This window comes from Phoenix dactylifera, chromosome 1 (genome assembly GCF_051530095.1).
Source record: "Phoenix dactylifera cultivar Ajwa chromosome 1, Ajwa_hap1_PhDact_Kaust_v1.1, whole genome shotgun sequence".
Classification (NCBI taxonomy): domain Eukaryota; kingdom Viridiplantae; phylum Streptophyta; class Magnoliopsida; order Arecales; family Arecaceae; genus Phoenix; species Phoenix dactylifera.
This window is the reverse complement of record NC_143190.1, coordinates 9,576,634-9,594,339: the sequence shown is the minus strand read 5'-3', so window position 1 is coordinate 9,594,339 and position 17,706 is coordinate 9,576,634. Positions and strand designations below refer to the sequence as shown.

The window sequence follows — 17,706 nt, the reverse complement described above, 5'->3', positions numbered from 1 at the left end:
TTTCAAAAAAAATGAGAGGGACTCAATTAAACATAAGAAATCAAAAAAAATAAAAAAATAAATACATCATGAAATCAAGAAATCACTATGACCAAACAAAAGAGGAAGAGAAAAAAAAACAAGATGAGAATCCAAATCTCTCATAGATGGCACTTCCTTGTGGATGTTTTTTTTTTGGACAGTTCTTTTCCGAACGGTATTTTCTTGAAGATTGTCACTTGCAACATGTGGAGATTTACCCTATAGTCAACCGCTGGATCAAGGGACAAAATTGTCTCAAAAAAAAAAATTCAGATTCACCACCTTGAGGTGATCTTGGAAACCCATCCTCAAAGATAGTTTTCCATTACCAAGTTGGCAGTGATTTAAGAAGTGGGGATGATCTAAGATCACTGTCTCGTACTATCACAAGATGCAGCCAAATACGGTAATCTTATCACCTTTATCTATATTACTCTTTATTCTGGTGGATCATCCCATACCAAACACCCACTGGCATGCTTTCTCCCCCACCCAAAATGCTCCAGTTGCCTCAAATTATACACAAAAGATTTACCGAGCCCACAGCAAATGTCAAAAAAATGACAACTTCAAAATCAACTCTTGTGTTTGGTAATAAATTCATGAGTTGCAACAGCTCTCTCTCGCCACTTGGTACAAGAATTGTTCATGTGCACTTAATGGGAACCACATAGCATTACCGGTCTTTTTGTTTTTCTTTTTGGTAAATTAGCATTACCGGTCTTTATGATGCAACAATGGGCATGAGTGATTGTGTATTATTGATGTCATAAATAGTTTTTCCCTCTTCTCCTGCCAAAAAACAACAGAGACGTTTCTTAATTTGCCTGTATTTAATACCATGTAGTTAAAAAATTAAAACGGAAAACCAAGGTTGACCGTTGGCAGACACAGCCACCACTCAATGAACGGGTGCTTTCCTAACCAAGGGTCAAAGCACAGGATGACACTGCGCGGAATCAAAACCTCATAATTCGACAAGTTTCAGTTGTCTCCATGCAAAATTAAAATCTTGCACTCTCGCATTGGGAACGATTTATGCACTCTTCAATCATTCGCTAGTTGGGCATAAACAACAAAAATAATGCATTGCGAGCTTTTAAGAGGAATTTTCATGCGCTGTAAATATAAGGATGGAAAAACTAGTTCGCAGCTTAAATATTGGGCTGCTATAGCCACAAAACGTTTTTTTTTTTTTTGGAGAAAAACTCTAAGAACAAACTTAAATCTTTGACTTGCTTTGTGAAAAATATGGCTGATTGTCCTCGAATCAGCGAGCAAGTTATATTTCCATGGTATTTTGAAGGTATTAATAGAATCTAAAACATGTAATATATTGGTTACCGGTGCTTCCATGGTCAGAATCTTGTATTTCTGAAGTATTTAAGAAATTTAAAAAAGTCTCTGTCTTTGAAGTTTGAAGTGCTAGAGTTGGTGCTTGTTCATGGAATTATATGTTGTTTCCTTATGCATTTACATTAGATAAAGTGCCATTCTATTAATTTTAATGCACATTTTACATACAACAAGAGCATTCAGATAGTTTCATCTAAACAATAATTGCATTGAAAATTCAGCAACATCAATGAAGATGGCACATGAAAAAAAAAATAATTTATTAGCATTCTTCAACGGTCTTTTAAGTGCAGAAAAGATCAAAACAGATGGTATTTCAGCAATTCTACTAAACTATGGCATTCATGTGCATCATTTTCCACAGCACGCTAGACCAAGAGCAGGCACATTGCGGTAAGTTACCATGCCTCAGCACAGAGAAGGCCAAATTTTGAAATATTTGTCAGGGGATTGCAGCCTTCAAAGACCTTGTGAAAGTTTCTAGCTCCTTCAATCCTTCTTCAGGTGATTTGGCCTCACCAAGAAGCCTCACTATTGCACTACCAACAATCACGCCATCTGCTCCCCATCCCGCTACCTATTGTATACATGAACTAGTAAGCTATAGAATAATCAAGAGTTTCTAAAATCAGAGTGGCAAAAAACTGGATGTAAATAAAGTTTCTTCCATCAAATATCTGACCTGCTTCACATGCTCTGGTGTTGATATGCCAAAGCCAACTGCAACAGGTTTTGTTGTTGCCTGTAAACAATGAGAAAACATTTTGTCATTTAAATGAGATAAAAGCAAAGAATATCGAACAATACAGAAACTATCAGGATCTCATTACATGGCATAACTATACTGTCAAGCTATCCAAAGGCAACACAATACTGATTTACACTTCTAGCTGAAACTGTCAGTGTGCAGTCTCATCATAATTGACTTCTATGATTTGACTTATTCTCTCTCTCTCTCTCTCAAAGCAGACATAGTATCTGAATAAAAGTTAATGTAATAAAGTATAAACCATCTATAAACTTAGATCAAAACTTCATGTATTTCACTCTGGTAAACTGCAAATTCTTCATGGCAAGAATCCTGGATTTTCTATTCAGTGACCATGAACCAGCAGTTCAAGAATAGCTGTTAGGAATGAAAATCATTTCCAGGTATTGGTGCACTGATTGAACCCATGTATGATCATCACTCAGGATTTAGCACCTGAACATGTAGAGATACCAAAATAAAAGATTTTCTGTTATATCGTCATTTGCCAACAGGAAGAGAAAAAATCTTGGTTGACATGTCAAAAAGAATATTGGTATAACTTAAGAGGTTGTTTGCCTTGTCCCGCACCGGTGGGAAGAACTAAGAAATGGGATCAGGGAAGAGACGGAGTGCTCTGTAGGCTGGTTTAGGAAAGGCTGCTTATTTTTCAATGCCGAGATCTTCAGAAGGAATTCATCTAAAAATTGATTACTAGTACCCAAAATTCTCAGCATTGCAAAACTGGTGGCTTTCCTTGATCCCATCCTCTTCTCTCTCCAGGCACTCATCATATTCAGCCCTTCCTGCCCATGTGGATTATACTCACAAATACAGGAGCCAGGCATCCTGACCAGGTATAAAATAAACACCATACAACATTTTGAGACCATCAAGTGTGAGAATAGCCTTAAGTATAACAAGAGAAAAAATCAAAAAAGCATATATGGCACTACTTCAAGAGTCATGCAAAACAAAAAAAAGCTTTAGATAAATTTCAACTTGCCACACACATACACATAGAGAGGGAGAGAGAGAGATACTAGGACATACAGTTGGAGCCATTCTTATATTTCAAACAATAAAATAAATTTGGAGCAAATATCAAGCATTACAAGAACACTGGCTGACACATAATAACAAAATGGACAAAAGAATAGATTATTAGAATTATATACACAGGTCACTGCTTTAAATTTCAAGATTGATTTGGCCAAGGGTAATAGGGCAATTAATCTTTCAGTATCTGATAAATTAAATGCATTAAACTTTCCTCTTCAATCAGAGACCTGCCATCAACAGCACAATACCACCATCTCTAACCGTAAAGTTACCAAGTACTCAGGAAATCATAAATCGAAACTTGGCATTGCCAGAACAATCCATACAAAAACTACCAACAAACATATCAAGTAAAATATATTTGCAAGCACCACAATCATGACCCTTCCCAACCTAAAATATGTATGCACTCATACCAGAGTCTTAGGATTCGCTAATAATATTAAATTACAAGCTCATGCATTCCTACAAAAAGAATTACATTAGAAAACTATGACAGGTCTAAAAACCAAAGGTGATCACTAAAGTGCAGTGCTTTGAAATGCAGTGCATAGGGCCACATATACAGCCACATATGTTAATGCAGTATCCCTGCACCACACTGCCTATATGCAATCAGTATATGCAGTCATATCACATATAAGCCGAAAAAAGCAGCTTACTTGGCGTGTGGCTCATTAGCATTATGTGGTTGCATAAACGAACTACCTAGCATCATGGAGCCAAATACGTACCCCACTCTTACATGGGCCAGTGCAGCATGTTCAAACTAATGGTCAAGTGGAATGTCAGTTTCAATTACGTTATAACTATCACTATTATTATTAATTACTATATAGCAAGCACTAATTATTAATTATTGCTGATATTAATATTGATATTAAGTACCCAGATCAGTATCACTAACATTATTGTTATTTTCATTGTACTTAATATATTTTATTTATTTTATATTGTAAAGAAAATACTAACCACGTATTTGCCTGTATATACGGCCCACATACCACATATGTGTTCTGCAATCTGCAGTCCCTTGACCACCCGAATACTAGGGTCGCTTTTTAATACGCTATTGAAATGAGAATTTAGAAATTTAAAGAATGCGCAACATCGCATGCTGTTTTACTATCATGAAGGCTATATTTGGTTACTTTAGCAATAGATTGTTTGCTTTGCAATAATGAAGGAAATGGAAATTAGGGTGACAAACCTCTTTAATTTCCTGTAGGAGAGATTGAACATGTGAACTTACAGATGAACGGGCACCCGTAACTCCAACAGAGCTCACCTACATAAAAAATATATATCAAGCCCAGCCGCTAGAAATTTAAATGAGTGCAAAAGTTATTTGAAATAGCACAAAAACAAGTGGAGATCTAAACTAAGATAATTAACAAGCAGTGGTACCATTTCAGCAGAATAAAACAATCTTACTTTGATAATCAATTGATCATGGGTGGCAGGATAAAGGCTAGAAACTTCAGCAGTGGGCAAAGGACTGAGCAATAATTATATAAAAAATTGAGAATGACCATGATTTCATCAGGAGAATTTAAACAACCAATAAACTTACATAATTTCCAATTATTTAGGGGAAAAGGATTGAAAATTCTGCATCATTGGTCAAAATGTTTAACAAGGCTGAAGGGAGCTTGTAACATTAATTACCTAAAGATTATCCTGACTGTTAGATTTGAAATGTAAAGACTTGATGGGTCCCTACATTTCATGATCACTAGGCCGTTGGTGATTGGTATGAAAAAATGATCCTATGGCATCAGACAATGGTGGCTTAACATGTTGGAGTAAACCAGTATCACATGCAATACATGATCATTGTGGAATCAGCAGGGTATCCGCCCTCTACACAGCCAATACAGGAAGACCGGTATACCCCTGAATCAGTCAAAATGGGCCCTTTTTGCCCCTTATTGGGGCATCAACCCTCTATAGCACAGCAGACCTTTTCTTGGCACAATTATATTGAGGCCCATACCATCCCTGTTTCAACGATCTAGCATATCAGCCAACCATTGATATGGGATCAATCCTCGAGATTTGAATCCTTGGTGGAATCTAATGCATGATTGCATGTTGCCCCCACTGCTCTCTCTCTCTCTCACACACACTCTCTCTCTCTATCTATCCATATAACTATCTTATTTATCTATTTATGAATGTTATGTAATACAGATAGATATTCATGTATATATAAGAAATGTGAGCACCATGTGGATTGCTCCATGGATCATATCACTTTATATTTCATCAGCCTGCTTTTTGTTTGATGACTTTGGCATGTAGCCTTTTATAGGAATAAATACATAAAGGTAAATGAATCTTCTAACCTCAAACAGTTGGTGCAAAATACTGATACTTGCTTGGTGGCATGTGGCCAAGGTTGTAACACACTTGGTTTGCACTCACTATGAGAGATGACCAAACCAAATTATTTGTTTCATCTTGTGCAATTAACGGTACATAAACTCCACAAAACACAAACACACAAGGCGCACACAACTAAAAATGGAAAAGCTTTGTCAGCAAGTTAACATGCACTGAAAGAAAAGATCAGAGTTTAAGTGCACAAACGCGAGATTCTGATGTCGGGTGAAATGTCGGCCGAAGGGTTCATACCTAAAATGTTACGACAATGCTTGTTGGTTGTGTACCTGCATGCATGCACAGGTCGCAGCTTTTGTATGGACAATTTAAATAAAATGATCTTAGGACTCCAGAAATTTAGTGATAGAAGAAAACAAAAGAGGGCAGATTAATTCATACAATCTGTAACAGTTTTTTGTCTTGTGACAGATTTTTTCCATATGGAGTTGCAAGGAATTTGCAGGGAGAGCATTAGAGCAGATATATGGTGATGCACTAACACCTGACTCAAACAATCCTAAAACTGCAACAAGATAAGCTAATGTTGAAATAATTAACAATTAAAGGGCTTCCTTGGAGAAAGTAAAATGAGGCTAAAGAAAAGAGGGGGAAGAACACATGGAAACCTAATAATGATACAGCAATCATTAATGTGAAATATCAAAAGATAAATAACCTCTTCAAGGTAGAAGAACTTGCATTTGCCTTTTCTAGATTTTTCTGTGTGGTGCTTGGTGGATGGTGGTTTTGATGAAGTGTGATTTTGTGTAATTTAACATCAAAATGTCTATTAAATGGATCAAAAGAACTAGAAGCATATTTCAACCCATCTAACAAATCAACTTACGAGATATACATATCCTTCTGAAGCTTCTACAATGGCTTTCATTCTTTTTGTTGGAGTGGTGGGTGTAGTAAGCAGCACCTATGTTGTGATGAAAGAAAATGAAAAGAGAGAACAATTTGAAAAAGGAAGCAAGGTTAGTTCTTTAACAAGATGAGCTTTCAATTTACCAATAAAGTAAATCATCAATTCATACAGTAACATGAACTTTTAGATTCAAAATATCTTTATAAAACGTTAAAGACTCTTGTTCCTTGCGCACATAATTATAATCAAATAAGCAAGAGAACATGGAATTACCCAAGCATGCCATAAAGTTGTAAAATATAGTCAACAGTTGGCGAAATTGATAAAAGATTTGAACCTTAACACATACTCTAGCTAGTAAGATCACCAAGAAAACATTGAAAGTAGTGTTGACCTCAATGAATTGATTTTGATGATAACAAAATATTTAAGTAGTTACTAATGTGTTTAAATTGAAAGAAAAATAAATAATTGCAAGATCACTTGAGCTGAGTATTATTGAGAAGGCTCAAGAGTCATCTCCACATGGTTTGGAGTCATCTCCAGAGAGTTTGAAATAGCTGGTCTAGCAAGGAGCTATCTCCGACCAGAGTGGAGTTGTCTCCAGTGAATGGAGCTTAGCTGCAAAATCATACAAACCCTGTCCCAAGTCTAGAAGCCGACTGGCACAAGGAAGGAGTCGTCTCCCAGGTTCGGAAATCATCCTATGGAAAAGGGCAAGAGCCGCCTCCCAAAAGCCAGGAGTTGTCTCTAAACAAATATATAAATAGAAAAATCTTGGAGCCATCTCCAAAGGCATGAGCGAATATGGAAACGAGGCAAGAGCCATCTCTCAGACCACTAGAGTCCTCCTCCGAGCATCCGGAGTTGTCCCTTTTGCAGAGCATCAAGCTTCCAATTGTTAGTCAACCGTCCATTAATGGAGCAGTAGAAGCATTTAAGGCTTTCCAATGGCTATTTTGAATCCTTCTACATATATTTGAGTGTCCGTTGCATCTCACAGTTTTATCTAACTATGAAGCAGAAAAGTTTTTTTTTTCAACTTAGAAGGCAGAACAAGTTAATGAAGTCAACAAAGAACTAAAGAACTAATATCAAGTCATTGTGTAGCCTTTTTTCTTGACTAAAATTTAAAAGATCCAAAAATCAAGCTTAGATATGGTAAATGAAAACATTCTTAGCTATTTCATAACATCCATAATTAAAAGGTATTCCAGCATCTCATCTATAGATAATATAAGAATTGCCTTAATTAAGACTTTGGTCAGCTATTCATACCATATAAGACAAAACATTAAATCTTTACCATTTAGTCTTATCCCAAGCATACAAAATTGATGTTAGTATAAAATTAAAAGGACCGAAAACCAAGAATTACCTTGGTACATTTTACAAAAAATAAATAAATTTTAAAAATAATCTTATGCATGTGGAAATTGACACAATGTTATTCTGATTCGACTTTTTGAGCTGTCAGTCAATATGTTTTCCAAATTTCTCTCTATTATCTATATCCCATTCTTCTCTCGCCAAAAATGTCCAATTTAAATGGGCAAACACAACATGCATATGCAAAATAGATAAGTGAGCTCGTATCTCAGTCATGATGTAATCATTGAAAAGTAATATAATCAGGAGCAATAAGTATGCTGCAACCACTGCCGCCTTTGAAGCTCATCAAGATGAATATAAATCACTATCCCAACAAATGACCACGATTGGATAATAGCACATCCATCACACAAGAGCAGCATGACTTATAACAATATTGTGAAAACATCGACTTGCTTGACAAAACTTCAATTCATTATGGAGGATGCATCTAGTTACCTTGAATTTTATTATTTTAAAGTCCTAATTTAGCATAAAGTTGCATATGCAGACAAAATCCAAACACACAGAGGTAGCTAAAAATGAGATAAAGGAGGGACTTACTAAGTCAATATTATGTTTAACAGCTTCATTCCTTAAAATTTCAGTCTCCTCTAAAGGAACATCAGGCACCACAAGTCCTGCAAATTGGTACCAGTCACTAATGAATCACCAAGAGAAATTATAGCAGAAGGTAGCACCAGCAATCATCTTGATGATTACATCAACAAAAAATTACAATACACCAAGAAAGTTAACAAAACAAATAAATAATCAAGAATTGAAATTTTTTAAATGAAGGCATGCATTAAACATAATATTATTAAAAAGATAACAGCAAGAAAAAAAACACTTAGTTAAATAACACATAGATCATTATGTGGAATTGCCATGTATCAGCATAAGAGATTAACCGGTCAGAAGAAAACTAAAGAGGTCCCACTGTACAGTTTTTGGTGATCTTGATCAATTTCAAGCAAATTGTTGGATTTAGTTTTCACTATTATAATTTTGGATAAAACTAGTATGTATGTATGTATGTATGTTGTGCATATTCTTCCAACACTAATTTCTCAACCAATTGCATATAGATCTGATCATTTTTTGAGTGGTTCATCCAAAGTCTTTCCTGATTCTAATTATGAATTATTGGGAAAATGCACACTTCTGAATGCTTGACAAATCGGCATTAAAATCATGAATCACAATTAGCTTCCCTTATATTTGTCGAATTTAATTCCCTATGTTGGATTATTTTCCACTTACTCCAGAATTGCAAAGCGTGGGTCTTTTCTTGTCAAATCAAATCACTTCTTTGTAATAATACTTGTAAGCAACAACTGAAACTCCCATGTTCCAGCATTTGCAATGGAATATTGGTAGACAATTCACTGATGTATATAAACCTGTTTTTAAAAAAAATGAAATACTAGGATGCCCTGTATTACAAGGACACTTACAGTTTTTAGGAATTTTGGAAAGTTTGGGATGTTGATCTTATTGGATATTTCAATCAAGGATTAAATCCCTGAACCAGAAATCATCCCAGTCCAGACCCAGGTTGGTATGATATTGAGATGAATCTAAACAGCCATATACAAGAACAAAGAGAAAAAACATAAGACAAAAATGAATACATAAAGAGTTGGTGTCCCAAATGTCAAGCCATCCTAAGTTGTCTTCATCCATCCCATCCAAGACAGATCAAGGTGGATGGAGATGACTCAATCTGAAGAGACTCAAGGTCCCAAATGCGTTGTAGGACCCAGTCTCTCTCCAGCCTGATAAAGTACTTCAAGGCTGCAAATGAACCAAGACATTCACGAACAGCTTGAGCTTGGTTAAACAACAACCTCACATTAGCTTGTTTGATTCTTAATAGCAGGAAACTTCTACCTAGGACAACATACCCGCTTCACAAACTCCCGAAAAACTCGAATATGCAACCACTTCCTAAGCACTTCAGAAGTTAAACATGTTTCTGGAATACCCTCTTTCCATATCTCATTATAAAACAAGCCAAGCTCATGCCTCATTTCAGGCTTAACTTATAGACAAGCAAAGCTTGAACAAACTCTGGGCTTGCAGAAAAACAGATGCTCGGCTGCTTGAACTTGGCTCAATAAACAGGTTTGTTCAAAGCTCATTAAAACAAAACCAAACTTGAACTTGGAGTAAACCTTGGCTCAACCTTGAATACCACTTCACAAAAAAGCCAAGCATGAGCAGCAGAGAAACGGGCTGAGGCATGGCTCATTTGCAGCTTTAGGCATGTGGGATTCAAAGCCATATATACACTATCCTTAAGTGGTCCACATAACATTCCAGCCATAAATGAATCTAGACCTAAGTCTATATAACATTTATGTATATAATTCTATATAACATTGCTAATTTGTTCATACAACATCTGCGTCATGAGAAACTTAAAGATTAACCATACGAAATTTCAGTTAAGATCTACATATACCTCAACTATAGAGACGATATATGCAATATTTGGGTTAATAAAGGGCTATATTCACAGTGTTCATTACATGCAACTCTTTTTGGTTACACTAAGTTCTAGTGCTGTATGCTATGCTGGGGTAAATAAAGGGTTATATTCATAGTTCCCTTATACACAACTCTTTTCTGCTACACTCAGTTTCAGTGCTGTAAGATGGGGATTCTCAGTTAGAAGTTCCCAATCCATGGGTTAAATAACGATGGCCCTCTTATTATGTTGGAAGCCAACGACTCAAAAATAAGCAGCTCTCAGGGTGTGATTTCTAGGAAAAGCCTACTATATTAATTAAATGAACTTTGAATCCCTTCTCTCTCTTCTGCATGTTTTACTTATCTAGAAAGGGTCGATATCATGGATTTGTTAATACGCAGTAGCAAATTTTCTATTATGATTTTTCCAATTAAATGACAGCAAATCACTCCCAATATTATATTGTTCTAGTCTCCTTTTTTATTATTGCTAATTCTCTTCATTTTTTTATTGAATTTTATCTTATTTCTTAACTTCCTTTGCAGTTTCATAATTAATCAAACATTTCAACCCTTTGCAAACATTTACATGCCTAGTCCAGATATGGCACCTTCATTTTACCAATTGTTGGATCAACAATTTTTCAAGGCTTCATGATGCTGCAATGACCACTTCTTTCTCTGTGATAAATAGAAGGATTGACAACAAAACCGTAAGTTTTCAAGATTTCAGAGGCCAATGTATCAAGTCCCGAAGCAAAACTAACACACTGGTCATTTGAGTTAAAAACATTTGAAGAACCCAACAATATTAAAGATACAGCCAATAGAAGCAAAAAGAGGGAGGGCAACTCAGAAAGAGTAGGAGAAGCCCTTTTCATTTTACATCTACGTAAAATGCAAGGTAACTTTGTTTAATTCCCTAAAATGAATGTTTTTTAATAACATAAAAGTTTCAGTTTACAGTCCTCCAAACTAACATAAAGAAAAGAGGATCTAAATTTAAAATAACAATACATAGCATAGCATGTAAGAAAACAATTTATGATATTCTATATCATATGTTCATATTATTAACTTAACCAAGAGCATGTAACAATTAACCAATGATCTGAAACTTGATAACATAAAAAAGTATGTAGTTTAAAAGAAAAGTCTCACCATACAAGACCATTAACTTAACATAGTTGCTCGGATCAAAATTCATGCTGCAAAACACTATTAAATGTGTTCAATCATATGATACGTCTACTCACCATGTACGCCAACATTTTCTATCATAGACATGAACTCTCCGACTCCACGCTTTAGTATTGGATTGTAATATGTAAACAGAGCGATTGGGCAAGATAGTTGAGGAACCACCTGCTCAGACAGTATTAATAGCACAACTTGAAAACCTATCATATAAATAGCAACAAGTTCCACAATGTCAACAAGTCAATCTGCAAATTTATTGAAAGCAATCACCTATTATAACTGACCATGTTTAAAAAAAAATGCCAAAACAGAAGGGTACAACCAGCATCATGACCAACATTGACACAGGTGTTGGGACATTGAAATACTGTGTACCAATATGGACTGGCCACATATATCTGTATTTTGTGCATATCAATGGTGTTATATCAACCACATGGTGTGTACCGATAGTCTTTTTTCCTAAACCTCTCAGTGTCGATATGTACCATTAGTGCAAGTACTATACCAAAACGCACCATTCCGATGAAAAAAAGGTACTGGGTTCAATACAAGGATTCTAAACCTTGACTAACACCATACAAAAAATATGAATGAAAATTTGCAATTTGGCATGGTAACAAACACTAGTACCTTCCTCAATTTTGAAATAAAGAACAACTGGATCATATGCATGCACTTGATTCTTGTCAAACTTGAGACTCTAGTTATAGTCAACATGCAGAGTTAATCTACTTAACATAGATGAGTTCCACTTTATGGGAAGTGAAATTCCTCCATTGCATATAGATACAGAATTTCAGAGTCAAATTAGGAGATTTTAAGCCATTCTGGGGGGGTAAACTAGAGATTCCAGTAAGCATAAAAGAAGTCGAGGAATAAAGTGTCAAGGGCTAAAAGTTGTCTTGACTTATGAAGTTCTATTCATGCAGAGTTGAATTACGCTTTTCTGGTTCCATATGTCACGTTTAACATCCATATTGGATCTGTAAATGTTGGTTATAAGAATAGCATACTCAGGGTGAAATTGATCTTGGTGGATTGCAGGACTACTTGTTAGGTCGACTCCCATCACTTTCTATACTTCAATCCTACGGTGTTGGTCTCTATTTTTGTTCATTATCCTCATCTTCTTCATATTAATATGTTCAAATATTATCTAAAGTACTCATTCATGGTTACCATCTTTTGAAACATATCATATATGGATGGCTAACGAAGAGTTGTATACACCAAAATCAACTAATAAGTGTTATCTTAGGTATAATCATTGATTTACATTCATCATGTCATGGCCAATATGAAATGCCTCCCTAAGCTTTCATTAATTTTAAAAGAGATACTAGTAGTTAAAAAAAAAACTCTCATATTCTCCTAGTTTGAAAGCCATCAAGAGCATAAAGGTCGTGCTAGTTGACCAGTTTTGACTACAAACAAGTGGCACCCATCAAATCATGGAGATGGAGGTAATTGAGAATCTTTATCTACTAGCAAAACAACTGAGAGTCCTAGAATATTGTTATTGAATATTCAATATGTACATACACACATGTCAAGTTAGAAAACCATTAAAAATCACATCCAATCATGTTTATCTTATGATAATGAACCAAAACATTATATCCCTTGTAAAATCTTTAATAGCAAAAGTTTACAAACAACTTTCACTCGCTTGCATAAACATACCTCCGGCTTAGAATTGTCCCTTTATTATTTCGTTTTGCATGTTCTCTATTTTTTATTACTTACATTACTTGCCAACGAAATAAAATGTAGGTCTTTTTCTCTCTCATGAACTAACTAAATCCCACATTGTTGACTTTTCGAGCATTAGTAATATTAGGATTTAGCGAATATATGCATTGAAATGTTTATGCACATAGTCTACATTCTAGCAAACATGTGCACATGTGTCATATATATGTGATAGATAGAGAGGAATTTTATAAAGAATAGTGCTTAGGATAGCCATACCTCCTTTAACATGGATATAACTGCATCAAAGTTGTTTCCTTTTGCTAGGGCACGTGTCGCAGCAGCCTAAAAATAACACAAATATGAAAAACCATGAAATATTTGACAGTAAAATTGTGACGGGAAAGGAATTAATAGGAAAACCTGGATAACGGGTCCATCTGCTAAAGGATCAGAGTAGGGCATGCCCAATTCTATCAAGTCCGAACCACAAGAATCAAGGACTTTCAATGCTTCTGAAGTTGTTGACAGATCAGGATCACCAGCAGTCAAGAAAGGTATAAACGCGACCTAAAGCATTGGAGACAAATAGCAGTTAGAAGCGAAGTAAAAGGACAAGCAGATTCCCATAATCCTAGAGCAGCAAGTCTCTTGGGGAAAAAAAGCAAAGAAAGAAAGAAAGAAAGAACGAAAGAAAGAAAGGTTACAATGAAAACAACAGCTTTTTGCAAGGTCAACTAATGAATGCACCCATCCTTTGAAAAATTTTCATTTATAGATCATATTAGCCACTAAAATGCATAAAATAAGTATATGTTATTTGGATAAAACAACCATAGACACCGAGACTTACCACAACTATCTCAGATTAGTTTTATGAATCCTTCTTTTCCCATCATTCTTAATGAGACTACATCTAATGTCATTGCAACTGTCATGATTAAGCCTTATCTCAAATTAACGAATAATTTAAAAAAAATGAATGATAAAACAAGGATTTTATGACTAAAAATAAGCACTAAACCTTGAAACAAAGTGGATAGGACTAGACAGTAAAAATGAAAATGTTTTAATAAAAGTTTGATGATAAAATTTAATCAGAACAGTAGTAATTTTTCTTGAAATTATGAATAATTGGAGCAGTCCTGGTATAATTTCCTATAAGTAATTCCTCTTAATTATTTCCTATAAGTCGTGGTATAAAAAAAATTAATAAATTAATGGGGATAACTGTTGCCACCACCAATCTGTGGGTAATGTAAAACAAAAGTGATAACAATTAAGAGACCAAAAAAGACTGCTCATCTGCTTCAAGAATGAATTCCTAAGACATGCATCAGCTCTCTTACTTTCTAGTCCTGATGCTTGATATCTCACGTCCCATGTAGAGTTGCTAGACAGACCAATTATTAAGCTCATAAGTACTGAATAAAGTCCGGAAAAAGACTAATCTCAATAAACAGATTCCAATATAAAAGGATGCATCAAAAAAGAAAATGGAAGGGGCAATAGAAAAAAAAGATATGAGAAAATACTAAGAGAATGGGAAAACCCAGTGCATGTTCAGTTGTTTCGGTTTCCAATCAAAACCACTGCACAAAAAATCCACATCTAGCTCTCAGAAAAGAAAAGGAAGGAATATGCTGAGAAGTAAAAGATAAACTTTAACTACACAAAGAACATGAAATGGCTGGACATAACAAATGTATAATATAACAAACAATGAACAATATAGACAGAATAGACAAAACCAGATGACAGGATGCAATTAACAGATTTGAGAAAGCCTTTCGAACAAAAGGGAAAGAAAATATATTCAGTTGCTGGCCTCTTCTCATAGAAAAGGATTGCTTTTTAACACTACATTCAGCCATAAAAACATATATTTGACAAACAATATTGAGCTGAAAGGATAACGTATTTTCAATTACATGAATGGATGCAACTTCAAATTGGAATGAAAAATTCATAAAGAATGCAAATAAAGGAAAACCCATGAAACAGAAAAAGGAAGCAGCAACAAGGTGACAGAATAAATCAGAAAATATAGAATGGGAATGCAAGACAAGCAGCAAGTAGATGATAGATGAAATCAACAAATATAGGAGCACAATGTATGCCAGACCTCTCCAAGATTTGATTTTTACTCCACCAAACAGCAAAAGAACAAGATCACAACAAGCTTAGCTAATATTTTAGGTACAAAAGGCATATAAATGATGAGCAAAAGAAATGGAATACAGCAACAAAGGAAGAAAAGGAAGAAAAATAAAACACACGTTCCACTAAAAGGAGCGTAATTTTTAAATTAGAAGAACAGATGCTGAAAATCCACATGAAACACAATGAAAGAAAAATCCACGACATCATGAATCTACAAAATTTGGTGCACCGATGCTAATCAAACTTTTACTCTCCAAGATTTTATTTTCAATCCGTCAAACAACAAAAGAACTAGATTACGGTCGAACTCAGAGCCAAATTCAGTGATTTATCAAGAAAATAATCAATAAAAAGCAATCCACCGACAAAAGAAAGAGAAAATAGAACAAATGCAAAACAATTCACAGGGAAACGCGGCCGCTTACTTTTCCTTGATCCCTCAGGCGGGAGAAGGTCTCGGAGATCCCGAGAGACGGAGTGACGCTGAGAGAAGCCCTGGGAGAGAGGGATTTGGGGGGAGAGATGAGCTTGAAGGAGGGCCGAGGGAGAGACACGCTGCGGGAATTGGTCAGGGGGGGGAAAGAGAAGGAAACTTTGGCGGGAAGGGACATGGTATCCAAGCTTCAGACTAGAAACGGCTCAAAACTTCAAACCTCGCTCCTCTGGGCTTCGTCCTCTGGGCTCTGTCAGGGTTCTGCTTTTTATTGTAGCCATCGCTCGGCAAGAGAGCCGTGGCCGGATTCGGAGCATCGCGCATGATACGCTCCCCATAAAAACTTTGCTACGGTGATTTAAAATTTTCCTCTAAACACAAAACCTTGCCCAGATTCAAGAATGAAGAGTTCTAAATAGATAACCAGATAATACCACCAAATTAGATTTTTAGTAATTAAACTAAAACCTATGTCTTTTATCTTTCCCTCCTAATAATCATAACATAAAGGGCTACCTAAATATGGAATCCAAATTTGATAACTCCTGGTCATGAGATGGTGCAAGATAAGTGGTGGGGTTAACCCGGACATATGGCATCTGGCCTTCTTGATTTGGGTCAAATGGGATTCCACCATGGTGATATGATGCACGGGGAAGGGTTTCTCTTTCAAGGATGTTGTCTTGTAGACATGGATGTATAGATAGGAAGTTCTAAGATGTTGCACATATCCTTGTAGCTTGTTTTGAAGAAAAACCAATCTGGACTTTGAGGTTCATATTTGGTATTTAGCTTATGTTCACGTAGGCTCTTACTTCGATCATGACGATCGTTTGAAGAGAGACGAGCATGCCAAAAAGCTCACTAGCTAAAGGAAAGGAGTGTCGAATCAAACCGGTCCTTATTAGGAAAAAAGATGAAGAAAGGAGAGAAAGAAAGGAATTAAGAAGAAAAAGAAAGAAAGGAATTAAGAAGAAAAAGAAAGAAAGGAATTAAGACAAAAGAAAAGAAAAAAAATAAAGATAAGAAGGGGAGAGGTGGGACTCTTAACTAGGATGCCACCGAGGCGGGACAATAAGATGTCCCATTCCATAGACCGGGACATCTCCGTTCTGGCAAGCTTTCAAATATTGGTAAAGATAATTTTAATACGAAGGAAAATTGATTTCATTAATGAACCAAAAATTATTTTTTCCGATTTCATCCACTTACTTCTACTAGACAATAGATCAAATGGTATGATAACCACCCACTCTTAATAGTTATAGCCCACATCTTGTCTCCAATTTTGGTAGTTCTACAAATTGTTGCTAATTGCTCTCCACTACTCACGTTAATTTAAGGCTACAAATTGGTCAGGTTGACTTGTGATCCGACCTAAACCAACCTGTTTAAATCTAATCTGGATCCGATTTAAGAATTCGTAGGGCTGAGTCGGGTTTCAAATTAGGACATATTACGATTTCTTGTCGAATCTAGATTTATTGGGTTCTGACCCATCCTGACCTAACCAAATCCGATTATTATCTAGGTCTAATTTGGGTCTTCTGACCAATTACTCAACTTGATCCGAATTCAATTTACTAGTTAACTCGAGGTAGGGGGTGTTAAGGCATTAAATCGGTATCTACTCTACTCTCCTAATTAGTCCCACCTCCCAAATTTCCGTTCGGTCTTCCTTCGTTGGAAACACTAGACCCTCTTCCTCCACAATCCACGACATTCAAGCGATCTTGTCGTCCGGTGATGTTGGCAACTTGGCATGCTTTGAGCCTTCACGACGGTCTCTCAAGATATCCCCTTCCTCCGCCATATTGGTATACTTCAATCCATCGAGCCTCTTCTCACGACAGTCTTCCGAAGTATCCTCTCTCTCTCTTCCACCCTTGCCCATCTCCACCACCAGTTGGCCATGGACCCCCT

At 35.9% G+C, this 17,706-nt stretch overlaps 1 protein-coding gene across 1 annotated transcript; it reads right to left on the bottom strand.

Moving 5' to 3' along the window:
• Positions 1–1,620: 1,620 nt before the first annotated feature.
• On the bottom strand, positions 1,621–16,674 carry LOC103706010 (tryptophan synthase alpha chain-like). Its single transcript, XM_039114290.2, has 9 exons — positions 15,776–16,674; positions 13,611–13,757; positions 13,467–13,532; positions 11,549–11,657; positions 8,379–8,455; positions 6,420–6,497; positions 4,398–4,475; positions 2,060–2,119; positions 1,621–1,954 (listed from the first exon to the last, which is right to left on the bottom strand). Exons 1-9 carry the CDS (start codon positions 15,959–15,961, stop codon positions 1,820–1,822), a joined length of 936 nt encoding a protein of 311 aa, XP_038970218.1. The 5' UTR covers positions 15,962–16,674; the 3' UTR covers positions 1,621–1,819.
• Between the last annotated feature and the right edge of the window lie 1,032 nt (positions 16,675–17,706).